General features: G+C 41.0%; 1 protein-coding gene across 1 annotated transcript in view; it reads right to left on the reverse strand.

Annotated features, from left to right (window-relative positions):
- The window catches only part of PCLO (piccolo presynaptic cytomatrix protein), an 81,383-nt gene that overhangs the window by 13,853 nt on the left and 42,445 nt on the right, over positions 1 to 25,085 (reverse strand). Inside the window, 11 exon segments of the mRNA XM_087933901.1 lie at positions 266 to 359; positions 1,651 to 1,677; positions 2,545 to 2,675; positions 4,102 to 4,152; positions 4,721 to 4,914; positions 5,351 to 5,418; positions 6,203 to 6,311; positions 9,722 to 9,847; positions 11,483 to 11,564; positions 18,941 to 19,077; positions 21,534 to 23,736. Of these exon segments, the coding sequence (XP_087790027.1) occupies positions 266 to 359; positions 1,651 to 1,677; positions 2,545 to 2,675; positions 4,102 to 4,152; positions 4,721 to 4,914; positions 5,351 to 5,418; positions 6,203 to 6,311; positions 9,722 to 9,847; positions 11,483 to 11,564; positions 18,941 to 19,077; positions 21,534 to 23,736 (3,222 nt within the window).

The raw sequence follows: 25,085 nt of genomic DNA on the forward strand, positions 1-25,085 counted from the left end.
TAGATTTAGATCTCTGCCTATTGTTTATCTTAATCAGTGCAATTCCTTTCGGAAAGTGGACTGCCTCCCATTCAAGATTGCTTTATTTCAGAATAAAAAAAAAGAGAAGGAGCCTTTCCCCATCTCGCCTGTCTGCCTGAGCTCAGGGCTCCAAGAGGAATGGACTAACCACCTGCGGCCAGGAGATAGGGGAGCTGATTAGGGAAACCGTTCCACTCTGGACATACTCTTATCCCAGGAACAAAATACGCCTTTAGCCACAGACCTGCTCCAAGAAGATGCTTTTATAAATGACCGTCTGGTTCCACTCAGGGTTCAAGCTTTTCTGTATGTATTTTGTCTTTCTCTTGTTCTCAACGCTGAACGGAAGCAAAGGAACAGAGGATAACATCACTTTCATGGATCCCCTGCTGCTCCAATTTATAAACAGTTTTAACACACCTGATGAACTAAACTCTCAGTCTCCTACAGTCAAACAACATTAGATCATCTTCTATTGAGCATTCTCCATATTTAATCTTCATAAAATTAAAGTTTCGAATAGCCAACGTGCCTAGTTGGAGGCTCTGAAATATCTTATTAAGCAACTGAAAACAATTCAAGGAATATGTTGTATTTACAAATTGCTTCTACACAATAATATGAAATAATGATGAAGCAGCACTGGCTTTCCTGTAAAATATACTCAGCTGACAATCAGGTAAATAACACATCATATCATTTCCTAGCCTTGACTTTAATCATAGGAGAATAATGTGAAAATCATAAAGGAAAACTCAATACTGTACTATCAAATCAATACTGTACTAATGATAAAAATACTAACTTAATATTGCTTAAATTGTCACGTGTTTTCTCAAGGCTGAAAATAATACAAGCCCCTTTACTGCTGGGAATGTGCATGGCTGGTCATCTCACCTCTTAATTGGATCAATTATTATTTCATATAAATAAATTTAAAGAACATTAACATATAGCAAGAATCCCATAAACCCCAAAGAACCTGATATAAAATGGAAAACTACAATTTATGCATAAAAATGATTTTTCAGTATGGTATTTGCATTTGCTAGCAAGCAATTCCTGTTAGAGAACTGGAGCAGAATAATTGCTATTTTTTTCCTTCCCGATGTTTCCCCACAAGGTCAGGGTCTGTTTTTGCCAGATAGATTGTGTTGATCCTCCAGCTTTGACAGGAACCGTCATTTCGCCCAAGTCTGACTTTGTGGGCTGAGAGAGAGTAATGAGTGGCCCAGGGCTTTCCAACCTGTTTTCAGGCTTAAGGGGGGACTAGAACTCACCATCTCCCGGTTCCTAGTCTGATGCTTGCCAGACACAAACTGTCTCAGAATAATTATTAATTGACAGTGCATCATTATTTCTGCTATATCAAAATAGTTGTGATCTTTCACAATTAAACCAGTAATGGTATCGTAAGAAGCTGCTGCGTCAATTTGTTGCCTATTATAAATATTCACCTCTGGCCATCGATAACCAGATCAGCCATTCTTGGAGGTGGGGGATGCAGTTTTCTTTCCTGCTTTGTAGATCCCTGGAATTCTGGGCAGGGCGGGGGGGGGGGGAGGTACACACAGGATGGATGTTTTCATGCACAGAGCTTGAAGAGTTAAAGAATAGAGAATGCTCTACCTTGCATTCTGGACAACCATGACTTGGCTGCAAACCCGGTGAAGAAACAAGGCATTGAAAAGCAATAAAAAGGGATACAGGAAGCAAAAGGTTAGAAAACATGATGCCAACCATATATCACATAAAACATGATGCCAACCATATATCAAAAGAGGTTCAAAATTGAGGAAAGAATAAATGTTACACAAGATATCTGGGCACATCATAACGGAATGCCCTCCCCCACACACTGAAAGCCCACCATAACAGCATTAGCAATATAGGTCTATTAGGTCTCAATCATAGATAAATACTATAATTCATCACTTTATTTATTTTTCCTTGAAGATTTTATTTATGGTTTTTGTACCAACTGTCGTATCTGAGAATGAGAAACTGATAGCTGATCAGAATGCTGAATTGTAGCTTGATCCTGGTTTAACTGGTCTATGGCTAAAACCGATTCCAATGTCCCATTGTCAGAGAGAAAAGAAACGTCCTGTTTTTTCCCACTTTGTGAGCAGATTTGATTTGAACTTTTCTCTCTCACAGGAAGGACAGGAATGGAGCCAGCTTGAAGCGTCCTTGTGAGGTCTCACCAGGTCGAATAGGTTGTGTCATCTTGCAGAAAATGAACAGAGATCATTTCTTATGTTAATTCTCTTCATTAATTGTAATGTAACCTGTGGCTGATCTTGTGGGATGAGGAAAGAGGTGTTACTTAGGAAACAATCAGGCAAGAGAGGGATTAACAAGACTGACAACCAAACTCCCTGGAAAAATAATTCAATACCCCCCACCCCCCACCCCACACCCCTGCGAAGCTAGAAATGCTGATTACGTGGTCATGAAAGGATTCTCGCAAAACAGAAAAACTGAGAATTGTTGCATGGGTGAAAATGTCTCTCTACTCACCCTCTTCCCGGTAGAAGATAAACTTTGACAAAAGGATCAGAATAACCATTGTTGTCACGGGGAGCAAGATTTCTTGCTTGAAGGACATGAATAATCAAATTGCCAAGTTGCTTGTCATAGTTGATTTGAAGCTAAAGAGAACATTAATTCATGCTAGTTATTTCTGAACTGCTTCTGAAAATAAAGCCATTTTAAAGCCAATTATGTTTTTACAACCTTTCCCCCCCACTAAGCTAGAGTAATTGGTGAAAATTATAAGCTTCCCTTAAAGTATCTCAGAAGAAATTCACTTCAAGCAAATGAGCTCCAAAAAGAAAGAAAAATGGGGAAAAGTATTTAAGCATACTGGCAAAAATAGACTCCTTGGATGGACTTTCTTATTGCCATCTTTTGGCATTATTTTAGTTTCCAAGTTTGGCCTACACCCTGGTTATCTCTTTGTCATCTCTCAATCAATCAAGTAGTAGAGTGAAGGGTCCCCAACACTCCCGTCCGTGAACCAGTGCCAGTTGGGAACTGGGCTGTGCAAGCGGAGGGCGAGTGCACAAAGCTCTGTTGGCGTGCACGAAACCATCCCCTCCTCCACCTGCAGCCGCTGGAGTCAGAAATGTGGGTACCCGTGGCATAGCGTATTTGATTTAATTCTGGGGATGGGGGTGGTGGTTGACTGAGTGCTGCCACCTGCTGGGCACAAAAGGTGAAGTCTCTCTCAAATTGGGCTCATCTCCAGAAGATGGCGGTGCCAGCCTGGCTGTCCATCTGAATATTAGCCAGCTTTAAAAATACAGAGAGATGGCAACAGCAATTATAGATAGTGGATCACGAAATACTTTGAATGATTAAAAAATGAGCCCGAGTGAGATTGTTCCAGCTTGCTGCCCACTGTCTTTGCTATTCCAGAGGGCACTTTGGCCTGACATTTACTGAGAAAATGGAGTCAGCAGAGCTCCTGTGGTGCAAACAGCCCATTCTTCTACTTCTGGGTCCATTCTAAGAGTTTGAACCCAGAAACCTATTTTTCAGTCACTAGAACGACAAAAGGCTGGGTGGCTTCCAGTGAGGATTTTTTAAAACTTTGCTCTTGATCACAGCACTATTAATTTATATTGATGTATTAACTGTATGAATATATGCTGAGCCTTATAGAACAGAGTTGGGGAAGGAACAACATTCCTCTGGGAAGGAATGAAACAGAACTAAGAACGGGGTTTCTTTTAATCCCAACCATGAAAAAATACAAGAATTAGTTCCTGTTGCAGGCACAGGAATAGAATGTGGTCAACAGTGAAGCAGCCTTCTGCAATATCCTCTTCCTCCTCCTCCTCCTCCTCCTCTGTCTAACCACATCCTATTTCCCTGGCTCCAGCATCCTCCCTCCCATTTGCAGCGCGGTCTAACAAAGGTAAGACAAAAGCATGTTTTACTGAATAATCCAATTACTGTATCAAACATCCAAATTGTTCTATCGCTGCATTGTTACCTTATCCCAAAGTACAACCACAACAATTAATTTCATACTTCTTGACAAAGGTAAACAATTTAATATGAGGTTGTTACCTGGATTTCTCCGGTTATGGGATGGGGACCCCCCTTTGAGACTTCAGCAGGCTGTCATTTAAAAACAAATAAACCAGCACTGGTTGTTATTTGCCTCTCTTTACAACTGGATTAGAATTATCACAACATTCTTAAAAGTATACAGTTAAGATTAATGAACTATTCATTTGGTGGCCTAAAAATTCAGAGCTGAAATGAAACTTTGTAAAATGGTGATATTTCCTGTAGTAATTCTGATTTTAATACCTAGTCTCAAAGGTGACTTATTTATTAAGAATTCTAGATTAATATAGCCATAATTTATTTTATAAAAAGACCTAAATACTTTGAATTTTTCTTATCAGACTACAATGTTAAATTAGTATTTCTGCCTATACAAATACATCCAAGGCTTAAGCTTGGGTATGTATATATGTCTGTATGTGTGTGTGTGTGTGTGTCGGTGTGTGTGTGTATATAAAGGGTGTTGTGTGTTTGTGTGTAGACAACGCCTGTGAGCACCATGAGAAGTCTCCAAAGCAGTCACGAATGAGCCACCCTACGGCTTCTGATGGTGCAGAAAACAAAAGAGCCTCTCACCCCGCCATCTATTCCTCCCCAGGGCGAAGCGCCTTCCTACCTTGCTGCTGTGCCGTTTCTTGCTCACTGAAGGAGAGCCAGGCTGCCCAGGGCTGGGCACAGAGCTGGAGGTGGCCGATGTTGTCCCCGAGTGCCCGTGGGACCCCTTCTCCACGGGAGCCTGTTGCAAAGAAACCTTTTGCAGCTCTGCAGCCAGTTGCTTAGGATCGACTCCTGGAGATTTTGTTTTATCCACTGCGAGCCCAAGAATTCACAGTCAGTTTTGCATACAACCACATCATCATGTCTACCTACAGTTTGCTCAGTTTTTACAACAATAAGAGGAAACAAAGTGGAAAATATCCAGAAAAGAATCCAGAACATTAAATCAAATAAATATTGGAATTTCACACTTTGGTGTTCCAGATAAACTATCTCTGGGAAGATAGGAACCAAGCTGGGATGCCTGGATCAACCCATTTGGGGAGAAAAGATGGAACTTTCCTGCACCAAATTACTTCCACTTTAAACATTTTCTAGTTCTCTAAGGGAAAAAAACCCAAAAGGCACACTCTCGGCATCTCCCACCTTATCTCCACTCTTGCTATAAATGCAAAAGCTACAGACTGTACAAGGGAAGCCAAATCCTTCCCACCTCAGTTTGTCACCCATGTTAGATGCTGTTATTTACCCATCTTCCCCGGCTCAAGCAATTCCAGATGTTGGGGATTCTCACCATCTGACAGCATGATGACATTCCTGAAAGGAGGAACAACAAACCTCAGACAAAAAGATCCCTGTCTAGACCCTGAAGGATCATCACCGGAGAGATAAGGCAGATGAAGCAGCTGCGGAACATGGCTACCTTCAGTAGCTCTGAATGCTTTGTGATTGGAGAAGAAGGATGCTGGGGGTAAACTTATGAACGAAAGAAATGTAGCGGACGCTGAAATACATACACTTTACACAATATCCAGATGGGTAACCACCTGTGCCTACGTGTTAAACTTTTTTCCAGTATTATGAATCACAGAGGGCTTTACAACCACTTATCTTTGAACCATAGATCTCCGTACTTGTAGATCTAGTAGATTTCCATCAGGGTTTGTTGAAGAATTTATGAGTTCACTGAAAACTGAATCCAGAAATCCTTTTATCTAAGTGTTATGCAAGTTAATAGCATTCTTGCAATAAACAATATGTTACGAACCCATTTGGTTTACACGTTGCCAAAGAATTTTTTTTCAGAAATGGTGGTTGATTATTATGTAATTTAAAATGAGTCAGTATGTCCTCTGACATTAATATTGTTTTGACACTTCTGTCTCAAGTGGAATGCAGAGTTTCTAGTTCATTAATCCCATTTCTTTTTATATCAGTTTACTATAAGGAATAAGGAGATATTCCTTTAATACTTAAAATCACATTCATTTTCTTTTCATATCAAATATTATAAAGTGCAGTTTGCCACTTAACATCTGTGAATCAAGAAACCATAAGAAGCCAAAAAATAATGGAAACAGGAAGATGAAGAAAAACTCACAGTCTTACACATATTTCAGCTTCCCCACTCTGCAGGCCGATGATGCTCTGGACCTCTTCGTAGCTCTTGCCCGTCAGAGGAAAGCCGTTCCACTCCAGCACCTGCATACCTAAGAAAATGGGCACAAGGCAGGTTCTGGCATCAGCACCATGGACCCTAAAAACCTACCTGAAGCAAAGTCTCTCAGCTGTGTTGGCCTCTGAATTGATGTGATAGGATCAAAACCTTTTCACCGCACACGAATCATGCTAATTTTAAATTTTGCTTACCTTGTTACCTTGTTTCCAAACTTCATGGAAAATTTCTGTCTCACAAATAAACTGAATAAGGGGAAAAGGGGAAAAGGAAATTGAGGGACGAAGAGCTGGCATGATGTGGCATCAGGAGTCATTGGGACCAATATGGACTTTTCTGTGGTAGGAAAAATCTAAATGGAACAGAGGCTCAAACCGGAATGTGGGTGTAAGTTTCATAATATTAAACACCAGCACAGCCAAATGAATTTTTCCCACTGAATTCTTCTTCCTGACCAATTATTCCCTACATACACTGATCTCTTTTCAGCAGGACCAGCTGTCTAAACAGGGTAGACTTCTATTCCACCCCTGAGGAGACCAAACTTTTCTTGAGTTCTGTCAGGACTAGAATTCCTGTTCTGGCCAACTATGAAGAGACGAAGGGAAGCCACGCCACACATGCCTGTCTCTTCCAGAATAAACTCTTCCCAGTTTTATCACCTAAAACCAGAAGCATACTCTGTCTCATGGTAAGACTGACCCTAGTTTTTATATGGGCAGTATTCAGACATGCACAAACCCACACACAAAACAAAATGCAAAGTAATAGAATAAAAGACTTTACTATACCTTACTACGGGAATTAGAAGTATATGAGATGGGAAACAATGTTCTAGTGAGGTAAAGGAGTCCGTATACAGAGGAAGTAATTGGGCTGAAAAAACCCACCATGTTATAATACAGATTCCATAATATGTATTTAATGTGGCCTCCTAAACTGGCCTTACTAATCAGTCAAATATGCAAAATGATGAGCCCAAACGGGTTGGCCTTTTGTAAGACCTTGGAGGCCTGATTTTGTGCCTGGCCTGGAAAATAAGAATGGTGAAGATTGCAAGATGTCTACAGTTTCTCAAAGGTGTTTCTTAATTTCCCTGATAATTTAACAAAGGACAAGGAAATCAGCCCTCCTAGAGTTGATCCTAACCAAGAAGAAAAACTGACTGAAAAAGTAAAAACATGGAGAACAATTGGCCACTTCATCTTAGGGTTCCAGATGCTACAGAATAAGAAACTGAAGCCTAGCCACACACGCACAGACATGCAAGGAGAGCTGATTTCAATGACTTTAGAGATGTACTTGGTGAGACTTCATAGAAATCCCGAGGTCCAGTGAAGGACAAGGTTGGGAACTTCTTAAAAAACACTGGAAATACTCCATTCCAATAAGAAAAAAACAATGCTGAGCAACTTACAAATCAATGGTGGCTATACAAAGGTCATTTGAACTGACGGTTAAACTGAAACTATGTAGGAAACAGAAGATGGGTTTAATTGTTAGTGAACTGTATCTTGTACTGAGGTGTATCTATAGGGAAAAAAAAGATTCTAGGCTAAAGTTCAGCTCTCTTAGTCCTGATATTCAGGTCAGGAACTAAAGCTGAGCTAACCTTAAGGTCACTCTACCACCCTGGCAGAGGCATGGAGTGTGTCTTAACTAGCAGCTGTTTAAAATCTCCACGCAAAACTAAATCTCTCTCCCCCCCACATACACACAAATTAAATTACGTTGGAAAAAAGCAGAATTCTTGAACTGCTTTCACTTATACAAATAATATGCTGTTTAACAAATATCCTTGTTTTGAAAACCTAGTTAATGAATAAATAAATCATGGTGAAACATTCATAATAATGGATGGCAGATGTTGCTTAGAGAAGAATGCTAATCATGGTTCTGTATTTCAAAGCAGTAGCCCAAATACAAGGTGACCAGGGCAGGAGTGGCTGAGGGCAGGGGATCCAGGAAAAGGTTCCCGTCGCACTACTCTACTCGCTGTTTTAATAGTTTCCGTAAAATAAGTAGGATTTCTCAGGGAGACACTTCACATTCTTAATGTTTCATAGCTCAGTGAAGATAGATCTGGCTGTCCTGGATTTGTTTCTTCTCTTTTGGATCAGATGTTCCCAGCTGTGGTCTAGGAAACACCAGGGTTTAGTAAACGTGCTGCACGTTGACTCCGATATGCATACCGAAGTGTTTGTTTTCAAGTGGCCAAATTCTTTCAAGAGTCTGATGTTCTAGTATAACTATCCTAGTATAAATTAAGCAGGATTTGGTGATCTCAAGAGATTGCAGCAATAGACACCTCTGGTGGCTGAACTTCTGCCATGCTGCTTTTACTACCACGTGGCTGACCTATGGCGGATATGCTGTCCCTCAGCACTGTCCTTCATGGAGCTACCCTTGGAGACTGCTTGGAAGTTATGGTTGGTGGAGAAGGGAGTCCTAGGGACAGTTTTAAGGGTCCATGTGCAACCATTTTTATGTGATCTTCATTGGTTGCCAGTTGGCTCTAGGTCCAATTCAAGGTGTTGGTTATGATTTTAATTTTCCTAGGCAAGTTTGATAAATAATATAGTGGAGTCTTCCAGTTTTCTTTGCTGTGCTTTAATAGCTTTTTCTAAAGCATGCCCAGGTCACAATTGATTTGTTTAAGAAATCTAACATATGACAGGTGGACCTTTTAAAAATTTTCACAAGAGGTTCTCACAAACAGACTGTTGGGGACAATATCTCCATTTACAAAATGAATGTCACAGTGGACACATCTAGTTATTAAGAATTTATTTACCAATTTACTATTTTTAATTATTTAAGAAAACTATGGACACTTGTGCATTATTGTTATTGCTGGCTTAGAAATAATGAGACCCTGAATTCCAATCCTTCCTTAGGGCATAAAAACCAGATGGGTGACTTTGGGCCAGTCACTCTCTGTCTCTCAGCCCAACCTACCTCACAGTGTGGTAGTTGTAGAGAAATACGAGGCAGGAGTATTAGGTATACTTGCTGGCTTGAGTTTACCAAATGTATATTTCAAAAGACAGGATTATAACAACAACAACAACATCAAACATTCACATCTGCCCATTCCAGGTCCTTGGAAAGGATAGTTGTCAAAAATACCAAATCCAGTCTAAACACCTGGCTGATTGTATATCCAACAACAACAACAACAACAAAGCAGCTACTTTTTATAGCTCAACTGTTCCAGAAACTCCAAAAGGTCTACAAAAGAGTTTGGCTCCCTTGGAAAAAAAATGACTTACCATGATTTTCTGACCTTATTTGAGGACCTTCTCCAGCAGATTCTGTTTTTGCTGCTTGACCTATTTCTTTCCACTTATTCATCAGGTCTTCCTAGATTTTTCCTTGAGGATAATCATCTTTCCGCATGCATACCGATCAGTAGCAATGAAGACAAAGAACTGGTCACTGTACCTTCCATAAGTTTCCCTGTTTGCTCAGCATTTCCACCTGGTAGAATCCTTGCAATGTAAGCACCAATTTCTCCACTGGCTCCAGGAATTTCTTTTCCACCTACAACTCGAAGCCCAAGTCCATTGCCTGCATTTAAAAAAGAAAGCACATGGTAATTTTTAAAATATAAGAACAAAAGCAGTAATGTAATTCATAAGAAAGCTATAGGGTTTATTTTTTTTGCTGTAGCTGTTCAATTCTATATTTTTTCATTCAGAAATATTAGTTTTGTTCCCAGCCAGATAATATAACTTGAGTTCCAGTGAAACTGACAAGAAAGAAATTTGTTTTTAATCATGTGATTAAATCAATCAATCAATTAATCAAATGACTTGATTTTACGAACAGAACTGAACAAGACCAAGATAAGAGTGAAATAAACTCTCTGTGTGTATGTTTGCATATCATGAAAACTCAAAAGAAATGAAGAGGCAACTCTGTTAGAATATGAGAAAGATGGTAAAACGGGAAGAATGAAAAACATTTCTCTCTGCAAATTTCAGAAAAGCTATAATGTATAGAGCAAGTTAGGGAAATAAGTTAGTTTCCATTTAATGCTGAAGTCACAGTGATGATAGGCAGAAAGAACAATTGTCTCTTGACAGGAATGCAAATGTAGCATCGTACATTTGTGGCCTGAGATCAAAGCAAGACATGAAAAGGCAGTCTAATAATCATCCTGCTAGGAAACCTCAAATGGGCATCAACCCGGCCTTTCTTTTCGAAAGAAAGAAAGAAAGAAAGAAAGAAAGAAAGAAAGAAAGAAAGAAAGAAAGAAAGAAAGAAAGAAAGAAAAGAAAGAAAATAAATGTGCCAGTATGACTCAGGCTGATCACACCTGTTCCAGTGCAGGCAGCCAGGATCAACCAAGACCTCCAGCCCCAAAGACAATAATTCTTACATTCTATTCCTCAACGCCTTGAACTCCAGAAAATGTCCAGGGCAAGTGTGTCTGTTCCTGGGGAATAAGAGGCTAATTTTAGTAAGAACGAGCAAAGTGGCTGTTTACTATTTCCATTTTGGAGGGCAGCATTTTCCAGAGTACTTTGCCATTATTTTCTTCCTACAGGAGAGAGAGCAACTGGCCCCCAGGCCCCCTAACAAGGCTGTTGAGTGGTCCAGTGAATAGCTGAATAATATGTTAACATACAGAGATAGATTTATGGGGAAATTCTTTAGGGTAAAGGCTACCAATATCTGGAATCTGACTATGCTTGAAGAATTATGGTCATGCTGGACTTGCTAAGAGATATATATTAAGAAATGAGAAAAATATTTCTATCAATGATTAGAGTCAAGAAATGTGTGACTTTTCTTTTTAGTAAATAAAATAAATAAAATGAAAAGCTAACAAGCTCAGTTTTGGGATCTTAATTAGCTGATTAGATCCCCCAGGTACTGCCTGGAACTGACCATATCTTAATCAGTTTCACACTCAAAGTTTTTGATGCCAGACTGATGAAATTTGGTCTTAAAGGTAGACAATCATATTTTATTTTGATTTGTAAACTGTCGCCAAATGTGGTAGTTGCTAAATGAAAACTAGCTGTATTATATCTTTGACAGAACTTTTATTCTTTTTAAGAAAGTAGCATTTAATAAGCATTGCAGAATTTCAACCATTCTCAGAAATGAATAATTCCTTCATATGGCAACTCGGTCATCCTGCCACACATGCCCTGCTCTCCAAGAATTCACGCTGGAGTGTCTCGTTTACTTTACCTGAAACAGAGTGATCCTTTGGGTCGCTCAGGAGTCTCAGCCTTGCATGAGGGAAGGTGTATTGGATGGGCTTCCCAATAATCTAGGGAATACAAAATGCAAATGCGGATTCAAGGTTATCCCTTAGGTAGATAGTTATTTTAAATTAAAGCATTAGCCTTGCAAACACTACGTTTGGAAATACAACCCGCCTCTTTTTAACACAAACAAGTACAACTATTGGTATTTCCAATTGCACTCAGCACTGGAGGTAGTTGTTCACTGCGATTGTGTGCAGTAATGTTGATCCCAAGGAAGGGACGGCCTCCATTTCACAGTCTGAGCGTCAGTGAGCACAGATGACAGCGTTGTCTCTTTCATTCTAGCCTTTCAGAGAAAAATGGAATAAACCAGAGCATGCTGGGGGGGCGGGGGGGGAGAGATCACTGGCACACTCAGCCTCCTAAGCTGCTTCTGTAGAGATGGGCATAATTTCAGGTAAAAGCAGTTTACAATCTGGTTTCAAAGTTTCAATAGCTACCCCACCTATAGTCACATTACTGCATTTGGGAGCTTGGGCCACTGGCCCTTTGCATTTATGGCCCTTTGCATCGTCCTGCAGCCATGCGACCACAATTTACGGAGTTTTTGCTGTAAACCAGCATTTACTTCTGGTTTGTGGCAAAAAACATCCCTAAAACAGCTTTGCTTAGTGACTATGGTGTTCACTTAATGACCACCACAAAAATGGTCATACAATTATGTCAGTCATAGGATGGTCCACAAGTTGACTAGTACAACTTACAACTGTAATTGCCAGGCTCAACAACAGTCATAAGCGGAGGACATAAATCTCTCTCTATAAAAGCGAAATACCACTCATGCATCATCACAAAATCTCCAGAACCGTAAAGCCTACAAACTTGAAATTTGGCATGTATGTTCCTCTTGGCTTCTAGGGGCTCACTAAGAAAGGGTTTTTCTAAATGACCATCAGAGCATTTAGAGTATTTCCTATATTATTATTAACACACTCTGATGCTAAAGAGTTCTACTCCCCCTCCCCCCCGAAAAGAAATCGGTTCCAAATGCAAAACACACGCAGAGGAGAGGATTTTCAGTCTCAGTTTCACAGCACCAAGCAACTGTAGTACAGAACAGTTGAGCTAAGCCACGCCCAGGCTCCTTGCTGTCTCCTTGCTCACACAGCAAATACTGTTTCAGTTTCCAAACAGCCCTCAACTCTCTCACACATTGACAGGACGCTAGGCAGATGAATACTGACGAATGCTGGTAGGCAGAGGCAGAATTTTCCTTTCCTCCCAAAAAAGTAAGCCTGACCACCTAGTTTCATAGCAAAGCACGGGTATCGAGCTAGTTGTAATATAAAACTGTCTGATCTTCATGACTATTTGTAAGTACGAGGGCTTCTTTCTTTGTAGTAGTCCTGGTTCTCTGGTCGGTATAATATCTAACCACAGATCAAAACAAATATTTGCACAAATATCTAAGTGGCTTTAATGAAAAAGTACAAAATCTGAGTAATGATCAAACACTTCATATGCCTAAATGTTCAGAGAATATTTTGGATCTGAAGAAGGGCCAAACACTTGCTAATTATAAATTCCTTTGTTCATGAAATCTCCTCCCATGAGGTTCTTCAATCATCTCCCATTAGTGTTAAAAGTTTAACTATCATAAATATTCCTGACACTTGCTGTACATTATTCAGAAAAAACATGTTCAGGAGTAATTTTAAAGCCAAAGGGATGTATCCATGTCTGGACCTTCTCCGTTTGGGTTTGTTTCAATACTTTCACATGAAGGTTGCCACATCCATAGTTGTGCACTTTTGAATTAACCGGGCAAACACACAGTCCTAAAAACGTTTCATGATAATTGAAAATCTTTGTAATAAATATGGCTATAAACCCAGCCTTTCTGGGTATCCAGAGATCAATACAGTATTTTGGTTGCCTGCAGCAAACAGTGAAAATGACGGTTGGCTGGATGAAGATAACTGACGCAGTATATTTCTTGTGGATGGAAACTGAAGATAAAAAGCAAAATACATGGAAAAATGTATAGTGTTTTCTTTTTGAAAGCCTTTCTTTGTTAGGACACTTCAATCCGGAAAAACGCTATATAAATTTCTTATGGGTGCAGAGTAATGATCCAAGCTCTGTAAAGGACATTGGAGTACTCATCTCTAATGATCTAAGTGCCAGAGCCCACTGTAACTACATAGCCAAAAGGCATTAAGAGTTGTTAAGCTAATCCTACCTAGCTTTTTCTCTGGTAATATCACAGTACTAACTAGAGCATACAAAACATTTGCTAGACCTATACTTGAATATAGCTCATCAGTCTGGAACCCGCATTACGTATCTGATATTAACACAGTTGAGAAAGTCCAGAAATATTTCACAACAAGAGTTCTCCACTCCTCTACTCATTGCAAAATATCTTATGCCACCAGACTTGAAATTCTAGACCTAGAAAACCTAGAACTATGCCGCCTTCGGTCCGATCTAACTATAGTATATAAAATCATACATTGCAATGTCCTACCTGTCAATGAATACTTCAGCTTCAACCATAACAACACAAGAGCAAACAATAGATACAAACTCAAGGTTAACCGCACCAAACTTGATTGCAGGAAATACGACTTCAGCAATAGAATGGCCAATGTCTGCAATACTCTGCCTGACTCTGTGGTTTCTTCCCTAAACCCCAAAAACTTTAACCTTAGACTGTCTATTATTGACCTCACCCCATTCCTAAGAGGTCTGTAGGGGGCATGCATAAGCGCACCAACCTGCCTACCGTCCCTGTCCTATTGTTTCTTTTATTTTTCTTATATGTACCCATTTCATGTATTCATAACTATGTATATACTTATACCTATTATCTTGTAAGCAATTGACAAATCAAATAAATAAATAAAATAAAATAAATACAGTCTCCTGCAATTACAGTCAGAGACTGGCTCACATTTAAGATATAGGGAAATACCAGAAAGATTGTTCCATGATTTTACATTAAGGTACCCTTTTTTTAATACTCAGTTTCCTCTTTAACCCACCCACCCTCCAGCAACAAAAATGAAAAATCCATAAAGTTTCCTTCCTATTTGCTATTCTATCATCTTTAAACAAGGAAGAAAATCGCATAGTGTATTTTCCTAAAATGTTAAAAAAAAACCCACTCAATTTCATAATAGCCCACAGATAAGGAAAAGAACTGTGGCCTATTTTTTTCCCCAGTGGCAACTTTCCAATCCCAAGCAAAGTTATGAAAATAAAATAAAAGCAGTAATTATATTTTTAAAAAATAAAAATAAATTGGCCCCATCGACTTAGGGCTTTTCCTCTTGTTGTACCAAGCCTGGCATGACCCCTATGCAGAGAGACATTATGCACCCTCAAGCAAAGCTTGCCTGGGGTCTTGGAACCTTAACTGGGAAGCTTATAACTCCCAAGGCAGCGGACGAGCTTTTCTTCAGCACTTGTGGGTGTCTTCCCACCTCTCCTGGGTAGTTAAAGCGGCCACCTCTTTGTAGGAGAGGGCAACTTCTTTGTCTGTTCCCTTCTCAAAAGAGCCACCTGGGCCTTCTTGTCTCAACTACTATTATCCTGCCTCCAAGCTCCCCAAATCCTGGTGGAGAAAGAGCTACAGAGAGCTGCGGAATAAGGAGGAGGAGGAGGAGGAGGAGGAGGAAGAGAAGAAGAAGAAGAAGAAGAAGAAGAAGAAGAAGAAGAAGAAGAAGAAGAAGAAGAAGAAGAAGAAGAAGAAGAAGAAGAAGAAGAAGAAGAGGAGGAGGAGGAGGAGGAGGAGGAGGAGGAGGAGGAGGAGGAGGAGGAGGAGGAGGAGGAGGCAGATGACCTGAACTCAGGGCAATCAGGACACAGACCTGGGCTCTGGACCCAAATCTTGGACCTTGGGTGGCTCTGTGGATGGGCTGCGATGGGGACTTGGCTGGCCTGTCTTGCCGGAGATCCGGTTTTTGCTCCGGCTGGCCACTGGATTACCTGTGTCTGTCTACCAGACCCAGAGGTGGTAGGGCTTCCCTCTCTCCACTAGATTCTGGCTGCTCTGGCCTTGTGTTGGGAGGTGCCCTCCAGCCTGACCTTTGCTCCTGCGCTGCTGGGTTAACGCCTGTCTGAGGCTCCAAGGCATCACTGCAGCATAGCATCCGTCCAGATCCAGCCTGGGTTGAATGTGGGGGGAGAAGGTGTGTGGAGGGGCATTCGTCACGAAGCCCCCTCGGTCCTGGGATGAGGACCCATTTTTGGGATCCTCCCTGCCAGAATTCAGGGAGAAGCCACCCTGGGTTACATGGAATGAATTGCGTAGTGAATACAAAAATAAAATAACAAAAAATAAAATAAAATAAAATGGCACGACCAACCGGAATGCCTACAGCAGCCTTTTCTGAAGTTAGGCACATGGTTACTAGTAACTGATATCCTGTCAGCCTCCCTTTGGATTACTCTAATTTAATTTACATTTTGTGCCCTTGAAGATCACATAAAAATTTCAGTTGGTATAACATATAGCAGCCAAAATGGACAGTTTAAATATTGTCTTATAATACTATAGCTTTGAAAACTGCATTGGACATCAATAAATCTTCCAACGCAATTAAAATACTCTCATAAAAAGCTAATTCCATAGGAATGCTATGGTCTGTGGCAGATTGCTCAAATAAATCGAATGCATTAAATTCTGGAAAATACAAGGAAAACTAAAATGCTGCCTATATGTTGGATCAGAATCTCTGAGCATTGGATGGCACACAAGTAATAACTTATGGTTCATCGCAAAGTCAGTCAGGTGTTTAGACTGGATTTGGCATTTTTATTCTTATTATTACTGTAAGAGAAAAGCAGGCAGAGCCGGGAGGGGCAGAGTTAAATGTGTCATCAGTAGTTAAGTTGCCACAAACGGTCCAAGTCAGCCCTCTTGAATTTCGTGGACCCTTATCTGGTACCAATTTAGTACTGAACTTTAATTGATTGGATTCTTGTGTATAGTCATCAGCAATAAATCCTTTTTGGATTGTAAATGGCATAGGGACCTTATCCTTGGGCTTGACAATTACTGTTTCAAGGATCAATAGGTTGTATTTTTGTAACAGCAGGGTCTACATGGCTGGATGTTTATTGGCACCAACCGTGGGAGAAGTTTGGGGAATAATATTGATCAAGTTTGTCACAGTTCCTCTTTTAGCTGTACAGTGGATCTGACAGAGTTCAGAGTAAAAAATTGACATAAACTTCCTGACAGGTGTCAATGAATAAATCACTTCCCCTGGATGGTCAATTGATGTCCCCTGGAGGACACCAATGGCTGAGTTCCCTTTGAGGAAAATACTTCCAATTTTCTGATCTCTTTATGGCTTTTGGTTGTTACTGATAAATTGCTTATTGAATGAAACTAAAACAAGGTTTGGTCTCAAAAAGGCCTTTCAGGAGACAACTGAGAAATTTTTCTGCAATCTGAGCGGGGACAGTTGTTCAGAGGGACAGATCAAAGTGAATCTGTACTCTGCTTTTCTTCCATCCTCTGCACGTCCAAATGATATTTCCAACATCCTAACTGTATGATCTTTCTGGAACTGTTTTTTACTTATTGTATATGTGGATTATTGGAGGGGAAATTAGGTGTTTATGATACTGGAAAGAGGGGAATATGCTATTAATGTAGGAACCGCTGTGGTTTGCAGGGATGCTTCCGAATCCTTTTTTTTTTTTTTAAATGGGTGGGGACTTTGCAGAGAGGCGTATGGAGGCTCACATTGGCTTGTGTTTATCTATGCTTATTGGAATTTATTGGGATACTTGTTTGTTTTGCGTGTCTGGTAGTAGAAGGTTTGTTAGTTTTGCTACTGCAGTTGAGGCAGAAAAACAGGAGAGTAAAAGCAACTGTCTCCAACCAAATGTTGCTTGTTTTCCAACTCGTGAATGTTGTAAAAAATCTAATGCACAAATATGTCACTTATGCAATCTGCCTGTCTTTATCTGCTTACATAAGTAACCTTATAGCACGGGTCTCCCATTCCATGGAATACATTTTTCAGCACGACAGCAGAAGCAGCACTGTCACAAGAGAATTTATCAGGCAAGGCAGTTGATGAACCAGGCTTATCTGCAGAAGCGCTTCCTTCAATTCACTGCTTAGGGCATGCAATGTAGAAATGCTCAATTCGATTCTTAGGTAATTCCTATAAAAATGGCAAATTCCCAGCCCTTGGCTTAGATTACATTGGCCTTCTAAAAATGTTGCCGCTCTAGATATCTCTGAATGAAAAGGTTTCATGAATGTTTTCATATTTTGTGAAATACAGCCTCATTTTCTGCACATTGGAGAAAGCCAGGAAAGAGATGGAGCATAAGACAAGGGGGAAATATTTTTTTTAACTGCCCCAAATTGAAAGCACTGCATTAAAAGTCCTTTTGATAAAATGCTAATTCCAAATAAATATTTGGATAGTTTATGTAATTTGTTGATGCTGCCCATCAAAGCGAAGTTAAGGAGGATTTTATTTTTTAATCTTACTTATGGATTGTTGTAGTCCCCACAAAAACATCTGCTAAAAGAAAAATGAATAGCATATAAACCTTGTTTATAACAGAAACTAACCATGCAGAATGTGAACTTGTTCATATATAGCAACTTCAATTGCTGTAGCACAGAATTTAGCTCCTTATCTAGAAATTCTGGAATAGTGAACCTTTAGCAGGAAATACGTTTAGTTGCCTGTTGGGACCAATGGAAGTGATTTATGATTAGTGGGGCATTCAGTTCCAAGCTCTAAGAATGACCTCGGGGGCAGCAGAAAAGGAGATATGGGGCTGGTTCAACCCCAGAACTAGAGCACATCCAGAAATGCTTGTTGTGGGAATATTACTGGATTTCCCCAACAATGCCACTCTAGACACCCCAACGTATTCCTGCTTCTGATTAAAATACTTGGGCCCTAGGTGCATTGCATAAATCCAATTATTTGCATTATTGTCCGTGTATTTTGCCAGCAGTAGGAGAGAACCATTTTAGGGTTTAATCTGGGTTGGTCACCAAGACTAGAGGTGTAGCCTTCTGAGCTTTCAGCGTGCTGGAGCCAATCTCAGGCAACGTCTGTGCGAGGAGAGAGAGAGAGAGAAAGAGGCTCCCTGAGGATGGGCTTCAGTGTGAATGTCCAAAAACTCAGAAGACTAAATCTCTGGTCCCAGGGACTGACCCAGATTGGATCCTGCAACATTATCCTTGGATACGTAGGTTTGCATTTATTCATGAGAACCGTTTTAATTTGGTCTTCCTAGTCAAAGCCCTTGGTGTTATTTCTCTTAGAGGCAGGTCAGTATGAGAACCATTAAAAAGAGCTGCAAAGGCCTATCCCATTTTTCTGTGAAATGACTGGAGAATCAACTTTCATATGCAATGTTCTTGATTGAAAAGAAATAGCGTCCTTACTTGGTCCTGATGCTGGCTCGGGGGTCTTGAGTGGGCTAACTTATCTGGCAGCCTTCTGTCAAAAGCAGGCCCATTGTCCAGGCGGGGCTCCCGAGGTTTGTCGAACCAATCGGTTTCCTCCCGACGCAGGTGGTAGGCTTTGAAAACCAAGGACACAGCTCTGAGTAGGAGATGTGAGAAGACTAACAATCTTGGATGCGCAGTCAACATGCACACAGCAGCTCATACCTGGGCATGCATTGCAAAGCTAAAATAGCACACAAAAGATGAAGCGGACCAATGTAAGTTAGGCGCAAACACAAAGGAATGGTGCCTAATTAAATATGTATATATATTAGAATAACTTAATCCCTTTGGCCTTTATTTACTTAAATATTTAACACTTCTGTATTTGTTTCTGTCAACAGGTGGCTTCATAAACATGTGTATAAGTGTTTAGAGGCTGTTCTTCACCTGCATTTCAATCATAGCCATTAATATCAGAATACAGTATGTCCCAGTTGCATTCAATGTAGCTAGAGGCTGTGATAGCAGATGGAGAATCTGCTATCTGGGTGTCAATTTTCAGAGTTCAAGCATTACTTACCATCAGGGCTAATTTTATGGAAATGATGCATTCATGCCCACAATGGGCTTGGAAGTATATATTAAGGTAACTTTAAAAATTTGCTTCTTGTTTTTAGTACATTGCTGACATATATATAAACATCGGTGATCAACCGATTTTAAATCCTGGGACAAGCTACAAACAGATTCAACCAATCATTTCTACTTTCCTCACACACACACAATCTCTCTCTATATATACACATCTACACACACATGTGTTATATACATTCATGTACATATTACATATATGTATGTATGTATGTGTTCACAGAATCACATATGCAGTTGGAAAATGAGCAGTACTCAGTATTGACACCTATGTGGCTCTAATGAAGTAGACAAATAATTCTTTTAGGAATAAAAAAACTGTAATTCACATCTCTATAATAACCACAGAAAAAGAAGACATGGATCAAATTTACAGGATATAATTTACTGATTAATGAGAAGAAGCTAACAGACTAAAATTGCCAGGATCATCTTTCTTACTGCTCTTATAGATTGAGATAATAGCTAGCAATCCCTTTTAGTAATTTTCATAATAAGGCTAAAATAAAAGCATCCACAATCAAGCGTTGGCTTTCAGGATTTCTGAGATTACAGAATTGGGCAAGAGATTTTCTAAGTTGCAGCAGTGAAATCAAAATTCATATCTCCTTTACTACATCACGTATTTATCTGTTTCAATAAAAAAGGGTCCCCATATATTTTTCCCCAGTAAAAAGCCAGGCATTTTTATGTGGTTGGTAATACTTCTTTAGTATACTTATGTTTATTGTAAACTGGGCCTTGTGCCTTGTAAGAATCTTTATCAAATCTTCGCTGAGCAGCTCTATCTGCATTCAGTTAAAGTGGATATAAGCATAACATGCAGATATAACATTGCCAGTGAAGTACTATATGGCTCCTTTAAGATTAAGAGCCTGTAGGCAGAGATTAAAAAAAAACCCACATTTTTTAAGAAGTTGATCTGACTTCTACAGAGTAAGTGAAATGGCATGTAGTAATGCAACTAAAATCTGCATTGATATATGTGTAAACTTCAGTGCTTGTATTCATTATTTTAAATTTCTAGACTTTCAAAATAGAAAAGATGTTATTGGGTCAACAGAGAAGAACTAAAGATGAATAATCTACCTGCTGCCTAAGAAATTACAAACCAAGTTATGTGTCTACGTGTAAGTGATATCTTCAGATGAATCCCTGTTCATCTATAGTTTCATCTCAAGTGAGAACTCCACCCAAAAACCGCTGCCGGAGTTTCTCATTCCAAGTCTTGGCTAAGCAGCTTTCTTTATCACGGTCAGGTCCTCGTCCCCTTCCTCTTGGCTGCAGGTCCAGCATCGCCCCCTCCAGAAGGAGCCTGCACAGCAAGAGGGGGAAGGAGCTGATCTGCCACCCTTCACTGTGGAAGAGGGAGCCCTAAGATGAACAGGTGCTTTTGTCCCTCCTGGGATCCAGCTCTACCTGCCACCATTGGCCACCCGTCTCTTAGCCCTTGGGAGTCCAGGGGCAGCTGACGTTGACATGTTACAGGGGCACAGGGCAAGCGACACTGGAAGCTCAGAGATAAGGGAGGTAATGGTGCAATTGCGTTTAATCAAGATCTTGTGTGGACTAAGTGGTTACAATCAATATTGTGGTTTCTCATCCTTAACAATAGTGCCCTGAAGACCTCTCCCACTAAGCTGGTCCCAGGGGAAAAATGTTCCTGAAAATACCAGCAAAGAGCAAAGAAAAATGCACATGCAAACGAAAGTGACATATAATGCAAGTCTGCCCATGTACAGTGAGGCCAGCAAGCTGAGAAGAACATGCCTACACACTCCAGACATATTTACATGTACAAAAATGCAGAAAGGTGTTTTTTTTTAAAAAAAAAAAAATAGTCACCCTAGTTCCCAACAGATGTTGAAATCAGACACATGCATAAAATTTGGGCTCGTGCTGTGAAATGGAGAAGGCCGCCTGAAGCCTGGTTTACCTTCACTATCTGACATGGCGTGCTGGAAGTCGTCCATGAAGAAGGCAATATCTCGATCGTAGCCCCGAGCGCGTGACTCCTCCCTCATGTGCTGCTGGACTTCAGGCAAGGAATGGCTTGAGCCAAACTGGTCCCTGGTATCTGCAGATATGGGGGGCAGCGGCCCAGCAGCTGCTCTGGCCATCCCCATGGGCTGCCCCACTGGGCTTAAGGGACTCTCTTCTTCTGAGTTCTGTGCGACTATTGGAATCCGCCCTCTGCTTTGGCTTATGGGTAGACTGGTAGGCTTAGTTCTTCCCGAAGGAGCTGCATGGCTGAAGGAAACGTCAAGGGGTTCGGCTTCCTGGGCTTTCAACCTTAAAGAAGAGCTGGATGTATCTCGTTTTAGCGACAGGTCGAGCCCGTAGACAGAGGACGGTCTTGAGGATGGTCTAGATCTGGTGGCGCTGGCATAAGATTTGTCCACCTCATCCTGTAAAGCTGACCTCATGGTGACACTCAGCGCTGCCCCAAGGCTCGTTCCCAGGGAATGAGACAAAGTGGGAGCAATGTACTTCTGCTGGTCTATCATATTTTTCCGAAGGCCAAAAGTTAGGTCATCTTGGAGAAGTTTTGCTTTGGAGGGGATGCTCCCAACTGAGGAGGTGTTGGAAGCCAAATAAGCTGAATAGTCAAGCTCCAGGTCTCTGCTTTCCTGGATGGGTGAAAATTTAGACAATTTGGGATCCATCAAAGCCTTTTTATGTTTGGATTGCTTCTGATAAAGAAGGGCTGCCGGAAGCTGCTTGGCAGCTTGCTTTTCTAGAGTGAGCCTGCTTATGCTGTATTTCTCAGACTTGGGGAAATGTCTGTAGTTCGTATCTGCATGATAATAGTGGGAGAGGCCAGCCAAGTGACCCACGCTCTCTACGCCCCTTCGGAACTCCTGCTTGATCTGATGTTTCAGAAGTTTCAGTTCATAGGGATCCTCCATGGAGTCTTCCTCGGTCTTCATGTAGCTGGGCAACCTGGAAGACGTTTGCAGGGATGAGAGGAAATCGGGGACCTCTTGCACTCTCCGGGCCTCTCCGGTGGTCCGAAGGAGCCTATCAGCTTTGCCAAGATCCTTTTCGTGCAGCCCATAGGCAGAGCTCAGGGTTGCTGCTTCTTTAGTGAGCTCCCCCATATCATCCAGCAGCACGTAGCCATGTGTGCTGTGGTGCTCCAGGTCCACATAGAAGGAGTCACCAGAGGTGCTGGAGATGGGGCTGCTGGCCATGCTGCTCCTCTCATCCAGCCCCAGCCTCAAATCCAAAGTGCTATACTTGCTGCCCAGGTGACCCATCGAGTAGGCATTGTCAGAGGACGCAGGCGCCATCATGAGAGACGGAGTGCGGATGACGTCATAGTTTGTGGTTATCTTGGGTTCCATGTATAATGAGGTTTGCCTCGCCTTTTGTGGGATCATCATCAATGGAGAGGAGAGCTGGTAGGAAGGCTGTAAAGTTGGTGGGGGCTGGGCCTGGGGAGGGAAGGAGACGGGCACCACGGTCTGGGTCTGGTAGGGCGAAACCTGTTGTTGATATAAAGGTTGTGACTGCTGGTAATGGGATGGCTGTGTATAGGGAGTGGGTGCCTGAGTAGGAAGGGCAGGGGAAGAGTACTGATACTGCGTGTAAGGACTCGTAGGAGTGGCAAACTGAGTTTCCGGTTGCGTCTGGGGGGGTATGAATTGGTTGAATTCTGTTTGGGGCGCAGTCCTTGGTCTTTCCAGGCCGTGCTGGGATTCTGCCCTGGCCGGCCGGGTGCTGCTGACCTCGCTGTCGGACATATAATCGCGTTCCTCTGCTACCCCTTGCAAGTAGGCCCTCTCTCGCTTCTCTCTTTCCTTAAGCAGGGCTTCCTTGCGTCGGTTTATGCCCATTTCCAGATACCGGAGTTTTGCATCTATTTCTTTTTCTTCCTCATCAAGCTCTGCTTGTTTTTTGCGAAGCTTGGCAGACTCTCTTTCTACCAAATCTAGTTCTCTGTCTATATCCTGGAGGATTTTAGCCCTGGCCATTGTGTTGCTTCTGCATATCCTCCGGCGTGAAACTGACCCCACTGTGGAGAAGGCCGGCTGTGTCCCTACTGAAAGGTCCTCGGGAGGCGGGTTGGGAAGTGTCCGCTTGACCTTCTTCTGAAGTCCTGATGGCACTGTGGCACCCGAAGGGTCTTTGGCTTGCTGCACACACACACACACACACACATACACACACACAAACAGAGAAGACACGTTGTTTTGGAAACAGAGAGCACAACGTGTCACCCAGCAAGTATTTCAAAATATGTAACACAATTTACTGAGCTCTTATGGAGCTCAGTATTAAAGAATAAAGTGTGTGTCATTGTTATCTAGACAGTTTTAAAAGTGAATCAATAAAATTCATAAAGAAGGGGTCTATTGGTTTCTTTTACCCATTAAGCAAAATTGACTTGCCATGCCGGAGGCAGCGTCTTTGTATCGGGAACTAGAGAGTCAGCTCAATGAAAAGACTCTTTGGGGATTTATTGAACAATGCCTTGCCCCACTGCTGGGAACAAGAAACTGGATTAGGAGACATCTGTGGGACAGCAGAATCAATTCATGACCTGATCATATGTAATATTTTAGGCCTGCAGCAATCCTATCAAAACAAAAGATTCTTGTGCAAATTGGGCGCCATGGAAAAGTGTAGCTTTGCCTACTCCATTCGACTGGCAAAAGCATTGATGTCTACAAAAATTTGAGCATATACACTAGAAGTGGAACAATAGAGAGAAGATTAGCACTAGGCAATATTGGTGAAGGAACACTTCCCCTGAGTGACAGGAATATGCCTTACCTACCTTCAATTCACACATTCTAGAAACCATGTCTAGCGGGAATAGTCCATTCTGGTTTTTATCTTACATACAACTCCCTTTGAAGATAAGTAATGTTAACCAAAACACAAAAAAGGGAGAAAACCGCTAAGCCAAAATAATAGTTTAAAATAATTAAATGCCTGACATAAGAAAATGAAAATGGAGCTGTAAATAGTTTACCCCAATACCATTCGCTAGACCAGCCTAGACTTTATCGCTGCAAATAACCCCTGTTTCTAATACCTTTTTATTGCTTATTGGCTTTTAATAGTTCCTCATATGTATATTTTTGTGTCTACTGTATTCTATTTTTAGTATTTATGATTTTAAAAAATGCACACAATTTTTTGGGATTAAAAACCCCTTCTGGAGTATAGGCTGAGAATTATATTACAAAATTGGGGGGGAACAAATACGTTTAAAACTACATATTAGTTTGAATCAAATTGATTTGTTTGAAATACAGAATGAATTTTGCCCATATTAGTTAAATAAAACTAATTTGTCAAATACAAATTAGATGGGTTCTGTCCTCATATCGTCACACTGCAGCAAACCATTATACAAGAGTATATATTTTCATCGGAAAGTAATGATTGTTTCATAGATGTAAATATTTCTCAATTGTGGCAAGTCCCATATTCAACTTTCAACACTGGAGATACACAAGAAATGTATCATCTGTGC

The sequence above is a fragment of the Pseudonaja textilis genome, chromosome 5 (assembly GCF_049901715.1).
Source record: "Pseudonaja textilis isolate UNSWEBS1 chromosome 5, rPseTex1.2, whole genome shotgun sequence".
Classification (NCBI taxonomy): Eukaryota; Metazoa; Chordata; class Lepidosauria; order Squamata; family Elapidae; genus Pseudonaja; species Pseudonaja textilis.